The sequence below is a fragment of the Conger conger genome, chromosome 5, assembly GCF_963514075.1.
Source record: "Conger conger chromosome 5, fConCon1.1, whole genome shotgun sequence".
NCBI classification, from domain to species: domain Eukaryota; kingdom Metazoa; phylum Chordata; class Actinopteri; order Anguilliformes; family Congridae; genus Conger; species Conger conger.
In genome coordinates, this window is record NC_083764.1 from 2,284,368 (window position 1) to 2,297,497 (window position 13,130).

The 13,130-nt window shown below is 45.3% G+C and overlaps 1 protein-coding gene and 1 non-coding gene across 2 annotated transcripts; one reads left to right on the forward strand and one right to left on the reverse strand.

The window, feature by feature from the left end:
* Window positions 1–9,740: 9,740 nt before the first annotated feature.
* On the reverse strand, window positions 9,741–11,846 carry LOC133129579 (uncharacterized). The gene is made up of 2 exons (XM_061243767.1): window positions 11,667–11,846; window positions 9,741–10,339 (listed from the first exon to the last, which is right to left on the reverse strand). The coding sequence occupies exons 1-2, from the start codon at window positions 11,830–11,832 to the stop codon at window positions 9,870–9,872; spliced, it is 636 nt and encodes a 211-aa protein (XP_061099751.1). The 5' UTR covers window positions 11,833–11,846; the 3' UTR covers window positions 9,741–9,869.
* Window positions 11,847–13,021: 1,175 nt separating this feature from the next.
* On the forward strand, window positions 13,022–13,103 carry trnas-gcu (transfer RNA serine (anticodon GCU)). Its single transcript has one exon. It is a non-coding gene; the product is annotated as a tRNA-Ser (tRNA).
* The last annotated feature ends 27 nt before the right edge of the window (window positions 13,104–13,130 follow it).

A 13,130-nucleotide genomic window follows, 5' to 3' on the forward strand; every position in this document is an offset into this window, starting at 1 on the left:
CACTCTCACAGACACACACACACTCTCTCTCTCTCACACACTCTCTCACACACACTCGCACACACACTCACACACACACTCACACACACACACTCACACACACACTCACACTCACACACACACACACACACACACACACACACACACACTCTCACACACTGTCTCTCTCACACACACCCACACTCTCTCACACTCTCACACTCTCACAGACACACACACACTCACTCACACACTCTCTCACACACTCTCTCACACACTCTCTCACACACTCTCTCACACACTCTCTCACACACTCTCTCACACACTCTCTCACACACTCTCTCACACACTCTCTCACACACTCTCTCACACACTCTCTCACACACTCACTCACACACTCACTCACACACTCTCTCACACACTCTCTCACACACTCTCTCACACACTCTCTCACACACTCTCTCACACACTCTCTCACACACTCTCTCACACACACACACACACACACACACACTCACACAGATGTGCATGGGGTGATGGACAGCTCTTCTCTGCTCCTGGGTCACATAGCTAAAGGTAGAGTGTAATGGGGAGTCTGGGCAGCGATATCGATTTCTCCCGGCCTGGCCCGGTTCAGTTCTGTAACAACCACCATCATTCAAGTTACAGCACGACACGCTAACAAACCACAACCAAAGAGGTGCAGGAAGATTTGGCATATAATCAGCCTTTCAAACATTCCGATGAGTCAGCAATCATGACTCACCTGAGACAGAGGGCTTTAAGAGAATACCAGAACATACAGTCTAAAACTAAAAGTTTAGGGAATTTCCCACAATTTTCCACAGAATCCAACAAGAGCCTCGGCCTTTGACCTCGGTAGATGCATCCTGGGATACAATACACCAGAACCGCCATCTTCCCATCTTACATGGGCTGAATTTAGCTCCAACAAGGACGCAGAGTGAAGTGCGTTTGTGAGCAGACATTTCTGCCCTTGCTGGGACGAGGGAAGAGTTTTGGAGCAGACGAGGGAAGAGCTTTGGAGCTGCGCGGTTCAGCGGATGTTCAGTCAGAGAGTTCACAGCAGAAGATGCCAGCAGCAGAGTCTCTTTAACAAGATTCCGGGTCTCTGGAGTTGCGGTAAACACCTCCCTTCAGATGTATCCTGTATTTTCACTCCTACACACGATTATTAAATCCATTATTATACCCAGACTAACCCCTGCCAGGCCACCACAAAAAAAAAATAAACATAAATCCCAACACAGTTCTCTGGACAGATTCTCTCCAGTAGAAAAGAAACAGAGTGTGTTTCAGAGGGACGTGTTCGTCCCCCGCTGGAGCGCGCTCGCAGCCACTCTGGCGGGTTCAGGGGTCAGAGGTCATGGAGGAGGCACAGCAGCAGTGTGTCACATCCGCCAGTTTCCCATGACCACATCGGTGAACCCCAGCCAATCAGACAAGCTGTGTAAAGAAAAACACCACCCACTCCCCCCCAGACAAATACACACGCCTCTCTAACAGTGCAAGGAAACACACGGTCACATTATCTCTAACACTTCAAAGACTGGGGGGAAAAAAATAAAAAAAATAACAAAGACATCTATGATACAGAAATGTGTTTTCTCCTAATGATTAATGGGAAATGCCGTGATTACTTCTGGGCTGTTAGAACCACTTCTCAAAGTCAAAACAATGATCTTTATCCTTTAATAAAATATTATCCATGCCAAAGTTTTTTTTTGTTTTGTTTTTTTACTTCAAAAATCATATTAAATGGCTGGACCTATTGACCACTCAAATAAATACAAGCCACTCATATTTTTACCAGTCCACCTTGAAAATAAAAATGTATCAAATAATTAAGTAGTTAATAGTTAGACACTAACTTTCTGGAAGGTGTTGAGCCAAGGACAGAGGTCACATATCCAGAGTGAAAAAACAACTACTCTGAGTTCCAGATAAGGAGTGGGACCCCACTGCACAGCCAACTCTGCAGACAGCACAAGAGACCAGGACTGGTCCTCTCTACGAGACAGGCTTCAGGAAGACTGTGACATCACTTCCCTTAAGCAGAGCTTCACAAAGACAGTGACATCACTTCCCTTAAGCAGAGCTTCACAAAGACTGTGACATCACTTCCCTTAAGCAGGGCTTCACAAAGACTGTGACATCACTTCCCTTAAGCAGAGCTTCACAAAGACTGTGACATCACTTCCCATAGTCAGAGCTTCAGGAAGCCTGGGACCTTCTCCGTGCCACAGACCCAGCCCACCTGTGGATTTTGCGCCAATCTCCGGTTTTAAGGGCTGCTGCCTCCAGCCAATCGGACCTCAGGACATTGGGGCTCAGGAGCAGTTCGGCGTTTACCCTTTCCTCATAAAAGCACTTCGCTGATGAAGTGCAGACCTTCGCAGGAAGAGGACAAGAGGCCACTTCGGGAGATAAAGTACGGTTCTGGAAAGCCGTAGATCAGGTTAAGTAAAGAACAGCAGCCTCCGTTCTGCAGCGTTTCAGCCTCATAAATAAGAGGGCATCAAACCGCCATGAGAAGGATATTTTTAGAGAACAGGTCACCACAGAACCAACAGTAGTCCCAGTAGTTTTTCCTTCTTTTATTATTTCTACACTTAGGCAGAGACAGTCTGCAGTTCACTGTGCAGTGATTGACAGTCTGCAGTTCACTGTGCAGTGATTGACAGTCGGCAGTTCACTGTGCAGTGATTGACACAGTCTGCAGTTCACTGTGCAGTGATTGACAGTCTGCAGTTCACTGTGCAGTGATTGACAGCAGGCAAGCTTCAAAACAACATCCAGACGTTTAAGACCGGCGGACATCACCCGACACCTCAATCCAAACTTTCACCAAAGATTCTCTAGACGCACCAGATACTCCACCACTGTGTCATCTCAGCCTCTGTTCCACAGGAGGGCCCAGGTTGGGGAATGTAGTTTACAGCACAGGATGTCCACTGCCAGCTACGGTCATTTTCACAAGATGCATCAAATTGGATCTGAACTTCACTAGTTGGGAGATGGAGCCTCCACTGAGGGTCTGATTGGTCCATAGACTGCACTTTCACCAATAAGAGAGATGGTCACCCCACTTATCCTGGAGTTTTAAAGTCTCTTTGGATACACTTTAAATTACTTTTATCACTACCGCTCAAGGGTTGTGCTGTAGTTTGTGACAGTAACACCACTGTAGCCTTTGTTGGCTTCCACTGTGTTTCCAGTAGAATGTTCTGGAGAAAAGGCCCAGAGTCAAACTGTACTGGCAGCTACACGCAAAAGGAAATTCAGATAGCAACGCAGGCTCGTCAAAGCTTCTTCACAACACAGCGTTCGACCGGTAGCAGAACGGACCCAGCTAAATTAAGCAATGACAGCATATCCAAACATTGGGCCACAAGCTCTGCCCCGTACTCCTACAAGTAGCAGCTGACCAGAAAAGCGGAGCGTTGGCACATTGGCGCCCCCTTGTGGCGCGTCTATAATAACCTGCCACCCGGAGTTACAAGGAATGCGAAGTACGAGAATCACTCACAAATAAGTCTGACAACAAGACACACAAGCCATGCAATTTGCAGGACGCATTGTCCCTTTGAGACTGTAAAGGGGTCCTCAGACAAAACAACTACACATACATTCTCTCCCTGGGCCGTTTTTAAAAGGCTAAATCCACTCGAGAGTTCGACGAGCGCAAGTCTGTTGGCGAGGATTTACTTTTTGGGCGCCAGGATCGCATGAGAAACGAGTCTCCGCACTTTGGACCCGACGGGGATCAATCTGACCGACGCCGCGCCGCAGAATGAGCTCATTCGGCCCGGGCCGGGACCCGCTGATGACTCGCACGCCGGGAAACACCAGTCCAATCAATCAGCCCTGCCACATCCGCCCCGGCCGCAGAACAGCGGGTTCCACAGATCCGCGCGTCAGCAAAAACCCCCAAGGACCTCGGCCATTTCAAATAATAAGAGATACATCTCCCTCACGAGGACTGTCACCGGGGAGGGAAAGATAACCATTTAAAGACAAACCCAAACCGGAAGGGTTAACACTCTCAAAAACTGCCCAGCCATGACAGTAACAGAAATGATGAGGCACTCTTGTTTATATAAAAAGCATCTCTGAAAGTTCAAGCAGCCAAGTTACTGTCAGGCAGAACTGCGGACGGGAGAGGATTATCATTTTCTGGCCAGCACAAGTCCGTTTTACTGGCAGAGAGAGAGCAAAGAATGGATTTTTACAGCAGAAAGTACTTTATTAGGTATTTATTGGACTTTTTTTATTTTTTATTTATTTATTTTTTTCTTACTTATTGGTCTTCTGCTGTAGCCTATCCACTCAGAGGTTTGATGGGGTGTGTGTTCAGATACGCTCTTCTGCATACCACTGTGGTCATGCATGGTTAGTTGTGTTACTGTGTGGTTAGTTGTGGTAATGCGTGGTTAGTTGTGTTACTGTGTGGTTAGTTGTGTTACTGTGTGGTTAGTTGTGGTACTGCGTGGTTAGTTGTGGTACTGCGTGGTTAGTTGTGTTACTGTGTGGTTAGTTGTGTTACTGTGTGGTTAGTTGTGTTACTGTGTGGTTAGTTGTGTTTCTGTCACCTTCCTGTCAGCTTCCACCAGTCTGGACCTTCTCTGACCTCTCTCATTAACAACACATTTTCGCCCACAGAACTGCTGCTCACTGGATGTTTTTTGTTTTTCGCACCATTCTCTGCAAACTCTAGAGACTGTTGTGCATGAAAATCCAAGCAGATCGGCAGTTTCCGAGATACTCAAACCACCCTGTCTGGCAGCAACAATCATTCCATGATCAAAGTCACTTAGATAATAATAATAATTTGTTATTTAGCTGACACTTTTATCCAAAGCAACTTACAGTTGATTAGACTAAGCAGTGGACAATTCCCCCTAGAGAAATGCAGGGTTAACAGCTGCACGGATCTTCTTGTGGCTACACCGGGGCTTGAACCACCAACCTTCCAGGACCCAGTCATGTGCCTTAGCCATTAGGCTACAGACTGCCCCACACTTGGGCCAAATACATAGCCTCCATAAACTCCTCAAATAGTGACTGGGCTACATTTGCTATAAAAATCTTTAGATACCCAAGCAATCCTGTTCTTTTTTAAAAAATCTGTAATTGTGATTTGTTTTTATTGTAAGTAATCTGCATGTATTTATTTGGTGTCTAAAGGCTTAAAGTACTTCTAACAGGCTAATTATGGCACCCAGGCCTGGATGTGTGGGTTCAGATCGCCGTGCCGTCACGCTTGTGAGTGTTTCGGGCCCCACAGGGTGAAGACCCGCTCCGTTTTCACAACTGAAGCCAGATGACGCAATGGCTCCTCATCTCGTCTCCAAAAAGCAAGATTTCGGTTTTGTGGCAGAAATTAGAAAGTCAACAACCTAGCGGATGGGGGGGCAGTCACAGAACTACGATTCACTACGGATACCTGCTACGGTAGAACAGGACAACTTAACTAACTTACAAAGAGTATGTGTTTCCGGTGTCCTGGCTAAATTAACCTGCCACCAAATCATCCCGATTTATTTGGCAAAAACACTGTTCACGCCCTGGTGTGTGGTGAGCGTTCTGGCACAAAATGGCAGCCGTTGCATCACCCAGGTGGGTGCTGCACATTAGTGGTAGTTGAGGTGAGTTTCCCCCTCATCATTGTAAAGCGCTTTGAATGTGAGAAAAGCAATATATAAATGCAAGGAAATATGTATTGTTCTCTTTAACTAAGGGGGCCCTTTTTCAGGAAGCATGTATACAGGAATGTTCCCCTAGCGCTTTACATAAAAGTGGTATGAGATTTGATTTTTAGTGTCTGATGGTAAGTTAAAGTATCACAGCCTAATTTGGCCTCCCTGGCAAAATTATTACAAAAACGCAAGTAACCGCAGTATAGCCGCACGCTCCCACAAATATCGCAACAGAGGAGTGAACACGTAGGAGGCGGGGGATGATTAAATTGGCCTATTCGTGGGTTTGCCAGGAGTTTGGATGCCAGCGATAACCTCATCCTGTTTCAAAGGAGTGAAGCCAGAGGCTATTGCGAAACGCCAGGCAGGAAGAAGAGTTCAATTGTTCAATACCCGCAAGCCATGCATATTTTGAAGCCAACAAAGGACGTTGTAAGCAGAACAAATTCTCACATTTGTAAACCTAGCTTATCTGCGTTCAGTTGGTCTGAATTAATCTGAATATTAAGTTAGTTGGTCAGCGCGCATAGCTATAACGATATATCGGCTATGTGGAGCTATGTCCCATAACCCGAGACATGACAAGCGAACGACCTAAAATCCATGGAAGCAAGTAGGATACACTTAATTTCGCTAATGTCATATTCCAAATACATCAACTGAGTGCAGGAGACTTTAAGGAAACTAACAAAATAGGTATTTAGGCTGCTACTTAGCTGTTCCAGTTACCTATCCTAAGTTACCTAGAACTAGACTTCTATCGTTAATGTAATAAAGAAAAGAAAGAAAGCAAGTTTTGCTTGTTATCTAGCCACTACGAAACATCTTTGCTAAATGGATAGTGATCAGACTTAAAATAACAGCTGTCCCAGCAGTGCTACATTAACTTAGCTATTAGTTAAGGTGCTGGCCAACCAGCTAACTAGGTAGCCTACCTGAAGCAAATTTGCGTCGACTTCCACCACAACACTTGCAGTTTTATACGCAGCATGTCTTTATACAAGCTAGCGACAGACTGGAGGGTAACATCACTTATTCTGAGAATATGTAGCATGGCTTTTAGTTACTTAGCTGTCCATCTGAATTTAAATCTAAAAAAGACGATGGCTTAGCCAGCTAGTTTCAACGCTTTCCAGCCTAACCGCTAGCTAGCTACAATATTTCCCCAACCATCCACAATGCAATCAATCGCGTGTGTTTGGATGCACATCGAGTCCGACAGTCTGGATCTAGCTATGGACAGTTCGATACACCGGGAGATGACGGCGTGAACGCAGCACAGTTTGAGACAAGTTGGACAGAGTATGCGCAACACGGACTGATTTCAAAGAAAAGAAAAACAGTCGCTAGCGAACGATAGCTACTTGAGACTATACAATCCTCTATTTGGAACCCATTAGACTCAAATAGGTTTACGAACGCATTGAACTATATCGAACATCACGCGGGATAATCATAACAAACAACAAGAAAAAACAAAAGACGTCCCTTACTTTTAAAAAAACCAGAGTGTGCAGAGAGTTGGCGTTTCAATCACGGCAGTAACCTCGTTGAGTACAAACAGGAAGTGAACTCCAGCGGCGTCCGAACGCTTCCATCGGGATGGGGTCTGCAGTAACGGGAGTGAGCCAAACAAGTGCGCAGCATCGCGGCTTACTTCCGTGGGCCAGACATCGGCGGATGGGCTACATCCTGGCGACAGGATCCAACTTGATTGTGTATGTTTAACTGGTTTAGTACTGATGGTGACTGGTGACATTGGCGCAGTAACCCACTTTTTAAGGTTAACATTGCGGTATGCCCTTTTAAAATCAGAAGCAACATTTAAAAAAAATATATAACATTAAAAGTCGACAATGTTTTAGTAGCTACTATTGTTCTGTGACACGGCTGTTCATCTCACAAGTGCCGACTACACCCCACGCCAATGAACCTGTATTAGTAAGCAGGAATGTGTATCTATTCTGAAAAGGCAAATGGCTATTGTAAATATGAACTCCAGAGACATTCAGTTTGACTCACATAATTGTGTGCAGTAAAACCAAGTTAATAGGTGATTGAATCCAAGTGTTTCATTCGAATTCAAATGTCAATGGAATATATATTCTGAAAATTCCATATTCATTCTGAGGGCTGCTTATTGATGATCCCATAGATTAGAAATGACCACTGTACACAGCCCTGTGGTTTGACCTAACTAATCAAGGTTCTTGGAGTGGTTAAAAAATGCCATTCTGTGGCATTTCGTCATCGACGGGCCCTGATGCTGGTCCCACACTGCCCCCTAGTGTCATTGCATGGTACACATCCTGCAACAAAACAATACGCTAATAAAACCATGGTATAACACAGGACATATTTTTATTTAAAATACAAATTAGCAAGAGTGATTAGCAAGTACAAATAATTTTATATTTTCATATATTCACAGTCATCCCCATACAAATACACATTTTATGTAAGAAATGAAAATCGAGTTAGCATGAAGACCCTTCCACTCTCCCATTCATAGCATACTACACATTAAGTGACAAGAATCTAATGTCTTCAAAAGTAATGAACAAATCAATCACATAAAAATCAAAACAAAATTGTTTTATAAAGATGAATTAATGGATTTAATAATCGACCATCCAGGATTTTTAATTACTGAACGTCACTGTGTGTGAGAGTGTGTGTGTGTGTGTGTGTGTATATGTGTGTGTGTGAGTGTGTGTGTGTCTGTGTCTGTGTGAGTGTGTGTGTGTGTGTGTGTGTGTGTGTGTGTGTGTGTGTGTGTGTGTGTGTGAGGGTGTGTGTGTGTGTGTGGGGAGGGGAGAGGGGGGTGGAAAGCAGAGTTAAAAAAAAATAAAAAATAAAAAAAATTGTTGGCTAACACAGGTGTTCATCTGCAGGAATTTGAAGAAGTTCTGAGCCAAAACATGGCAGATATACAGGTTCCGTCCAGTTCTTACAGAGAAACACGGGCGGCCAATTCAGTCTCTGGCCTTGACCCTGTACTGAGGTATAAATGTTGGTGCACTCTTCTTTTCCCCCCAGAGAGAAGCTCTACCTAAAAGCAGCTCATCACACACAGGAAGTGAAACACACACACCCTGCCGGTGTGACTGACGCTGGGCAGAGCGGGCCTGTGTTAAAGTCCCGGCCACACAACCCGTCCCACGCTGAAAACGGAAGAAAATCACAGGATTCCACTCGTGCCAAACCCCCAGACTTTCATCCCACAAAACCCTGACACAAAAAAAACAGCACTTTTTTTATTTCCTTGTACAGTTTCACCTGATAATCTGAACATTCTGCTTCCAAACTTAAGGCTCTTCAGATTCATACACTGAGAAGGTCTTAAATACCCAAACCAAAATCTTATTCTGTGGGAGTTATGTGGATTTTTAACACAATTTTCTCTTCCATAGTTCATTTAATCTCTTTTCAATGTGCTTTCCATCCATCTCTCTTTTCTGCTCTCTGTAGTGAAAAGTAAGAAGTTAATCTTATTTAAAGCTGTATCGTAAAAATATCTCACTGTACAATTCCCCCCCCCCCATGTTACAGGTGTAACAAAGTTCAAAGAACAGAAAAGAAGATGTCCACCATGCAGGGTTGTAAAAAAAAAAAAAAAATTTGCTCGATTGATTGCCCTGGATAGGCTAACGACTCTCCGCTGTGGTAATATCCACCCCAATCCAGTGCAGCCCAGCCTGGCCTAACCCTAAACCAGGGGTCCCCAACTCTGGTCCTGGAGAGCTGCAGGGTGTGCTGGGGTCCCCAACCCTGGTTCTGGAGAGCCGTAGGGTGCGCTGGTTTTCAATGTTACTCAGTAATTAATTGATCTATTAAAGCAGTTTATTACAGTTACCTCACCTCATCTGGTTTCTTGGGTCTGAATCGGTTGCTGATTTTAAGTCAAAAACAAAAACCAGCCACACCTTGGGGCTCTCCGGGACCAGGACCAGGGCTTCTGCAACTCAACTCAACTCAACTCAACCCAACCCAACCCAACCCAACCCAACCCAACCCAACCCAACCCAACCCAACCCGCCCTGCTGGAGGTGCTACAACATGCTAAAGACGGTAAACGTGTGCACGGCCGCCATAACGAGGCTGTGCTGAACAGAAACAGGAACAGGAACAGAAACAGAAACACAGAGCGGAGAGCGGGCAGGGCTGGGGCTACTGGAACTCCGCCTCGTACAGCAGCTGGTGGAATTTGAGTTTGATGGCGCTCTTCTTCTCGTAGGAGAGGCGCTTCAGGTAGGGCACCAGGCTGAGCAGGAACATCTCGTCCTCCGCGCCCTCCAGTCCCTCCACCTGCCAGCGCCTCTTCCTGCGCGGGCCCTGCCAGCCCGCGGGCGCGTCCGCGTCGCCCGGCTCGCCCTCCATCTCGTGGATGACGAAGCTGGCGTTCCCGCCGCCCTCCATCTTGTCGTCGTCCTTGTCGTCGTCGTGCTCCTCGTCCAGCTCGTCCGGCGCCAGGCTGCTCTGGCTGCTGCGCGACTGGATGAAGGGCGTGAGGAAGGCCATCTGCCAGCTGTACTTCCAGCTGCGGTGGATCCCGCCCGACGCACGGCGCCGCTGCTCCGACCGCTTGTCCTTGATGAACATGTCCCTCAGACTCTTCCACTTCCGCCTGCAGTCCTCCTCTGCAGAACACAGCGGCGGCCATTTTAACTACCACACCACCGTCCCTCACGTTCAGAGAGAGAGCGTAAAGGTACAACAGGTCACTTCAGACTTCTAACAGTCAACAGAGAGATGGCAGCAACAAGCACGCTCAAACCACAGCACTGTTCAACCCTCCCCTTCTCTGTGAACGCGCTGACATTGAAACCCCATTCGCTGTGGCAATTAAAACCAACTTTCAACCAATGAGCTTGAACTATTGCACAGCTGTACAATGTTTTGGTACAGAGTGCCGGCCATCAAATGTATATTTTGAAACCCGAATTTAAGTACTATAAACACAGGCAGAGACAGAGTCAACACGTCAGTGAGCCTTTTTCAATGATAGGAAGGGATTTACAATGGTCTAGTAACAATGTTTTGACAAAATTCTTACCTTTAAAATACTTGCTGTAACAAGATAAATGTTCCTCTTAATAAAATGTACTTTATTAGGCCCCATGGGGTAATGCGTCCTCTGCATGTGACCCATCCTAGTTACTTAGGAGCAGTGGACAGCCACAGTGCAGCACCCAGGGACCAACTCCAGTTCTGAGACCAGTGCCTTGGTCAAGGACAACGGCAGGAGCACACCTAACCTGATATGCTTATATGCTTTTGGGGAATTCTATTCCAAATATTTTTTCAGTCTAGAAACTGCCCAGAATATTGACAGCAGTTAACCCACTCAAAACAAGCATTTCATCTTTATTCCAAATTACATTTGAAGCCTATTTTATGCAGGTAGTGACGATATATCGAAGGAGTATTTATCAAGTGTGTTATTTTCCACCCAAGGCAAAAATGTAAATATTATTAGTCAACAGTAACAATGTTGTCACAGCCAGAAATAAACAATGAGGCCCATCTAGCTTTCTCTTAATAATAAGATTTCGTAGAAACAAAACACAACTATCAAGGAAGGAATGACAACTAAAACAGGCTTTACTACAACACAGCAGAAAGGTAGGCTTGGGATTGTAGCTAGCTAGCTCAGTGCTGGTTACTCAGAGACAGGCTAGCTAAGTTAGCTAGTATTGCACTGGCTAGCTAACTGCTTTTGAAAAACCCATTTGAAATGGTAAATAAAATACACAAGCGCTTGTGACTGCTTGCTCAATTCATTGAAATATAACAATACACATTAGCATTTCTAAAATTGGTCAATTTAACATTAAGGTGTAGCTATTTTGCTACTTAGCACGCTAGCTTGTTCGTTCCACAAAGCAATCAAAATGTCAATCAAGCGTGATGTCACAGCTGGCCGCCCCATATCCCTTTTCGCTACACATCCAGGTTTCTCCTTACCCGGCAATTCCACCTGAAGGCTGACAGCTCTCCACGCCTTCGCCTTTTTATCCGCGTCCTTGTAAGAACTTAGAGTCGAGTTGTATAACTCAGGATAATCCGCAACCGCTGCTATTAGCCTCTCCTCCATTATCCGACCGTTCGCCTTCGTCCACCCTCGGAGCATGGCTGCTGCTTGTGCGCCTGCGCCCCCGCGGTTGACGCGACAACGTCAGAGAAGTTTCTCTCGCAACGTCGATCTTTGGTGACGTCAGAAGGTGGAGCCGTTCGGGCCCAATCAATAGGTACTTTTAGTTCGCGATTGGTTTCTCCGTTAAATAGGGCAAATATTATGATTATTCTTTATATTTTTGAGAATTATTTATACTTAATCCGGTGGGTGGCGACAATGCACTTCTAAGTTTTCCATCCGCCGTTAAACAAAACTAAGAAGGAGAAGAAGGCAAATGCGGTTATAGTAGCCGAGCAGAATAGATCATTTCTACTCGAGCTCAGGGTGAGCTACCAGAAAGAGTGTTTTAAGATGTTGTTATAGTTATAGGGTGAGGGCATATGAAAGGCTTCCACCAAAGCCCATAAAGAGAGCTACTTCCATATTTGAATTTATTTATTTGAATAAGGGCAGAAAAGAGAACAGAGCTGGGACAGTGGATAGAATATGGGATTTTTAAGCATTTATTGCAATGGTTATTGTACTAGTGAGATTGTAACAACATTGGAGAGGGTTCAGGTGGCGGTGGTTGCAGCTAGAGAGATTTTGGGTATGGCTGTTGTGGGATGAGATTCAGGGAATTTTCGAGAAAACATTTGGTGGCAGTCAGACCGCTGGGAGATAGAGAAGTGGCAGAGAATGTGGGTTTATAAATGGGAGAGTTTTTATTTGAGAAATAAATGAAGCGAAATACGTAATATATCCAGTAGGTGGCGGTAATGCACCAATCTGGTTTTGCCAACCGCCGTAATCATCAAAAAGAAGTTAGCCGAGCCCGATCAGCACACAGACCGATATATTTCAGTGACGTGTCAGCGAAAACAAAACACGGATACCAATACTTCATCTGTTGTCCCAAGCCACTGTTTTTGAACAGAATACGTTTTGTTTTAAGCGTTACGGACTAAACTACTTTCCGTGCAAAACACAATTTGTCATTGGTGCGTTACACACACCTTGTTATGTGGTTATGCGTATGCCACGGGGCTCAAGGTTATTCACATTTGCCGTTAGTACTTGGTAAGTCAAGATTGAAAGTAGGAACTTCGGTAGTCTCACAAAAAGATGCAGGTAAATACATTGAAATAGGCATATGATGGCTGTAATGATTTTGAGCGACATTCTCAGGGCCAGTGGAACAGCAGACGAGGTGGCCGAGTGGTTAAGGCGATGGACTGCTAATCCATTGTGCTCTGCACGCGTGGGTTCGAATCCCATCCTCGTCGGATCTTTTCGTTTTGCACATGACTCGT